Source organism: Vigna angularis, chromosome 6 (assembly GCF_016808095.1).
Source record: "Vigna angularis cultivar LongXiaoDou No.4 chromosome 6, ASM1680809v1, whole genome shotgun sequence".
Classification (NCBI taxonomy): domain Eukaryota; kingdom Viridiplantae; phylum Streptophyta; class Magnoliopsida; order Fabales; family Fabaceae; genus Vigna; species Vigna angularis.
The window spans coordinates 36,336,108-36,341,333 of NC_068975.1; the positions used below are offsets into that span (position 1 = coordinate 36,336,108).

At 38.3% G+C, this 5,226-nt stretch overlaps 1 protein-coding gene across 1 annotated transcript; it reads left to right on the forward strand.

Moving 5' to 3' along the window:
- Positions 1 to 543: 543 nt before the first annotated feature.
- Positions 544 to 4,005, forward strand: LOC108343195 (transcription factor GTE7). Its single transcript, XM_017581308.2, has 4 exons — positions 544 to 2,088; positions 2,195 to 2,414; positions 2,499 to 2,669; positions 2,770 to 4,005. The coding sequence occupies exons 1-3, from the start codon at positions 781 to 783 to the stop codon at positions 2,555 to 2,557; spliced, it is 1,587 nt and encodes a 528-aa protein (XP_017436797.1). The 5' UTR covers positions 544 to 780; the 3' UTR covers positions 2,558 to 2,669; positions 2,770 to 4,005.
- The last annotated feature ends 1,221 nt before the right edge of the window (positions 4,006 to 5,226 follow it).

A 5,226-nucleotide genomic window follows, 5' to 3' on the forward strand; every position in this document is an offset into this window, starting at 1 on the left:
CATATCTAATATATTAAATATTTTAAAAGTATTTAATTCTTTATTATTTAAATAGTTTAATAAAAACAACAAGTGTTATCTAAAAATACTAAATGGTTGTGATTTGATTAGTTTTCATAGATGGTTGTGATTCTATCAAGAATGTAGAACTATATAAAACTAAATGATAACATATCTAATATATTAAGTATTTAATACTTTATTATTTAAATAGTTTAATAAAAAAACAATAAGTGTTATCCAAAGAATACTGTTAATTTATTTTTTCCAAAATTTATGCTACAGGACATACTGGAATGAGATATAAAATTAACACATTATTCCCAAGTGCACCACAAACCATCAACCAGCTATGAGACTGCCACGTGGTAGATTTAGGAAATCATAACCGTCAGTTCCAGATCTACGGTCAGTTTTCGGGACAGCTGGGAAATCGCTTTCATCCATTGGATCACAGTCCAACTGAGAATCAACAACAGAGGAAGCTTCCCGAGGTACCCGCGGGCAGATCTCATTGCCTTTAAGAACCGACCCTAGCACTCTGGCATTCCTCGCTCAGATTAGGGTAACCCGACTTCCTAACCCTAAAACTTTTTCCGGTTTTCTCTTCCAAATCTCTGCTTCCGCCAGCGGCTCGAGAGCGTCTTCCACTTTGCTTAGGTGTTTTTTTGTCTGCCTGATTCTTAGTACAATCGACTCATGCTTTGTTACATCAACATTGGAAAGTTTGTGCCGGAGAGGCGACGGAATCTCACCGGACGGCTGTGATTTTGCACTTCTATGGCTTCCGCTGTCTTAGCTAACCGGAACGAACCTAATTGGTCGCAGCATAGAGTTGGTGGAGCTGGATTCATGGGAAAAGCACCCTTCGCTAACCCTAACCCTAATTCTAATCCTAAATTAGCAAATAGCAAAAGGACCCAGGCGGCTTCGGACGATGCTTCCTCCATCAACAGGCGACCCAATGAAGTAGTGACTCACTCCCAATACGTGTCCTTCAACATCGGATCCTTATCGAAGAAGGAACTCTACGACGTCAAGAACAGGCTTGTCGCAGAGCTCGAGCAGGTTCAGAAAATCAGAACTCGGATCGAGTCAGGGGAGTTACAACCTGGGCAGAGCTTCAATGGCCACCCGAAGAAATCCTCGAGTAAAAAGTTGTCCGGCAACAAGCGACCCTTGCCATTGAATTCCGCTAAGGATTTTAAAAGTTCGCATTCGGAAGTTGGGAACTTGATGAAGGGCTGCTCGCAGGTTTTGCAGAAGCTGATGAAGCACAAACATGGGTGGATCTTCAATGTGCCAGTTGACGCTGTCGGAATGGGGCTCCATGATTACTACGATATAATTAAACAGCCTATGGATCTTGGGACGGTGAAGTCCAATCTCTCCAAAAACAAGTACTCGACGCCTTCGGATTTTGCCTCTGATGTGAGGTTAACCTTCAACAATGCACTGACTTATAACCCTAAGGGTCACGATGTGTACACCATGGCGGAGCAGCTTTTGTCGAGGTTTGAGGAGCTGTATCGCCCGATTCATGAGAAATTCGAAGATTTGGTTGGACATGATCGCGGTTTTAAGGAGGAATTGCAGGCTAGTTCGTGGAGCCACGTTGAGCCAGAGAGGGTGAAGAAGAAGGAAAATTTGATCCCTCCCTCGAAATTGCAACAAGAGCCTCCGCAGCCACCTGCAAGTTCTTCTAACGCTCCTTTGCTGCAGTCCCCCGTGCGCACACCTTCTCCCATGCGAGCCCCTCCCGTTAAGCCTTTGAAGCAGCCTAAGCCAAAGGCTAAGGATCCCAACAAGAGGGAGATGAGTCTTGAAGAGAAACACAAGCTGGGTTTAGGACTGCAGAGTTTGCCAGCAGAGAAAATGGAACAGGTGGTGCAGATCATAAGGAGGAGGAACGGGCATTTGAAGCAGGATGGGGATGAGATCGAGCTAGATATTGAGGCTGTTGACACAGAGACTCTTTGGGAACTTGATAGGTTGGTGACTAATTATAAGAAGATGGTTAGCAAGATTAAGAGGCAGGCATTGATGGGAAATATCAACAACAGTGTGGCGCCAAACAAAGCCATTATGGTATATTTTCTACCAGATAGTTTACTTTTTAATGGGCTTGAATTCTTACTTAGCATTGACGGTGATTTCGTTTCCTGATACTAATTTTTGGGGCTTTAATTGACAGGAATTGCCTGGTGGTGAGAAGGCTGATGGGATGCCAACTGAGCTGAAGAAGGCAAAGAAAGTAGAAGCAGGAGATGAGGACGTTGATATTGGTGATGATATGCCAATGGGTGTGTTTCCCCCTGTGGAGATTGAGAAAGATAAAGATGTTGCTGGTGGCCATGCAACTAGTAGTTCTAGTAGTTCCAGCGGCTCAAGCAGTGATTCCTCGTCGTCAAGTGGTATTCCCCTGCCCTAGCGTCGGCTTTGATTTGTGACTGATCTATTTTTCTAAGGAAAACACTCAAGTTTTATTGCCATTGCAGATTCGGATTCAGGTAGTTCATCTGAAAGTGATACTGAAGCAGACAATGGGCATTCGTAGCTGCGATGGATATTTGTTACTAGTGGTCAAACTTGATCATACTGGTGGGTGGATGAAGAAATTATTGCTTCATTGGCTTCCTTTGAGGGTGTGGATTGAATACATGGACGAGGTATGCCCAGTTCATTTTGTATGTTATTATTTTGGTGCAGTGAGTTTTTTCAGCGATAGAGTGATTGTCTGGCTAAATTTTCGATTACATTTCATTTCAGGGATTGTGATAGTTGGTTCTGTTGTGGGTTGGGTGTGGGAGTGGCAGTTTGGATTGTGGAGCTGGACAACCTGCTGGAGGATTTGGGGTGTGCTATAAATAAATCTGTACAAATAAATTCGGAAACTAAAGTAATCACCAAAACGATTTGTAGGCCAACATGTAGACTGAAATGTGAAAATCCTAGGATAGACTCGTTGAAGATTTAGAAATAGAATGCAGAGAATTAATATTTGAGTTTTACTTTGTACACATTAACAACAGTATATAGATGGAACTTCTTAAATCCATTTTGTGGATCTGTTCATTGGATTTTTTGGATCGTTAATCAGTTAAATAGACTGGGGTAATGAGGGGAGGAAAAATGGCCGCTGAGAATGCTTTGGAGATGAAAACTAAGCGAAAATGCTACGAAGGTCGTCCTATCAGGCAGGGTTGTGGTTGTACCTCTGGTTTCAGATTCTGTGTAAAGATTTGAAGATGCCACGTCTGGTCCTCGAAGGATAAAAAACATTCTGCATGTTTAAAGAGATGCAATAATAAGGCGTTTATACGCAGAAGATGTTTGAAGTGCTTAATATGCGTTGCCTCGGACTGTTATCAGTTTACTGGTTGTGGAGTTCTGGTACTCTTGTCTACGCAACGAAAATCAAACTTCAGAATGGGGTAGGATTTTCTATTGGATGTAATATAATACCCTATTACCTACCAGATGGCCTATTTTCTTCGTTGTGGCCAGTTTTTTCGTTGGATAATTTGTGTATGATTTTTTGCCTTTATCGATCACTTATTGCACATAATCTGGAGATTACTTTGGAACATAACATGGATGGATCGGTCTATAAAGGCTCACTCAGGTGGTGTATATATCGGTGGCTTTCATTGTGATATTGGCATTTGGTCCACAACAGTTAAAGCTTTTCGTTGGTATTTGTTCGACAGTTAAGGCTGAGCTGCGGGGTCTGTGGCACAATCCCTAAATGTCACCATCGATTTTGTTGAAATGGATTCTCAAGTAGCTTTGAACTTGGTCTTGTGGGGATATGAATTTTTTCTTCCTTTTGCTTTTCTTCTCGTCAGGAGCATCCGGGAGCTAGTTGGAACATTCGCCTTCTTGTTAACTATGGCCATTTTGTAGACTTTGATGTTCTGTTTGACATTGTGTCTTATTTCAATTAAGAGGCGAAAGAAAGCCTGTTTTTCATGAATAATACTCTTAACATATTACTAATTGGCATTCTTTTTATTGTCGGAGATCACATTAAAGTTGTTACTTATTAAACTAAGCTTATACCGAAAAGTTTGGAAGTCAAATCCATTTGACGTTTAATACCATCATCCATTCAGAAGCTTCAGAATGAGCTTTACCAGTCTCTGTCGCTGCATTCTACGTTAGAGAGTTTGATCAATTGCCTACCCCGCTCTTATCGTGAAATAAAATCCTTGGTAATTGAATTTGAGTTTATCTAACTTACACTGATGATAAATTACACTTTTAACTAGTTTGATTTGGTCGCATCTTGTACCAAGTGATAGATTAAGTTCAACAAGTTTCCTTATAATAAATTCTAATATTATATTAAGAAACAAGTTTAAACCCAATTCATTTTTATAAAATTAACTTATATATGATAATTACATTTAGATCCTGTAGACTTTATTTCTAATTAAGGTGGAATCTGAAAAGATTATATTTCAATCTCACTTTTTATTTTTACCAAGTGAATATATTTACTAAACAATCTTATATTTGAAGTTTGGTAAATAATGTTACCTAATGATTTTATATCTTAGATTAATGCAAAGAACCCTGCATAATACTTTAACTATATCATCATAAATCGAGAATTAAGTTTTTAAAACTTAAAACATCAAATATGATAATAAGGGGGAAAAATAACAATGATTAAAAGTTGGTTATTTATGATTTATTTTCTCTTCCATTTCATTCCACCCAACAATTATATATATCCCCTACTATACCAAAATTCTAAAAACATTCAATACAAAAAAAAAATATTTACTAAACTTCTAGAAAACTTTACCAAAATACTAGAAAAGTTTAATGAAAAAAACAATTGCCGTGGCAAAATAAACGACCCCAAATAAAAATCATCAACTTGAATTTTAGTTCTTCTGGTGTCATTTTGACGGCATAATTTTTTTCCTGTAGTTAGAATATGGAGAGATGAATTAAACATTAATGATATATTTTTAGGTTATAAACTCTAAACTTAATAAATATTAAAAATGTCATCCACTATTCTTTTCACCTCTAAATAACTTAGAAACCGTGGCACCAAAATAAGTAAGGCTTGAATTGAATTGCATGTATTTTAATTCTTTGCAGCTGCCAGAACATGAAACAGTTTGTGTTGTTTGGTTAAAAATATGAATTAAATTATGAATAATATTTTTTGTATTTAACTAAAGTTTATTAGAACTACGAAACAGAATG

Coding starts and splice junctions, on each gene's coding strand:
- LOC108343195 (XM_017581308.2), top strand. CDS start 781: ATGGCTTCCGCTGTCTTAGCTAACCGGAACGAACCTAATTGGTCGCAG. Junction 2,089..2,194: donor CGCCAAACAAAGCCATTATG/GTATATTTTCTA, acceptor TTTAATTGACAG/GAATTGCCTGGTGGTGAGAA. Junction 2,415..2,498: donor TGATTCCTCGTCGTCAAGTG/GTATTCCCCTGC, acceptor TTGCCATTGCAG/ATTCGGATTCAGGTAGTTCA.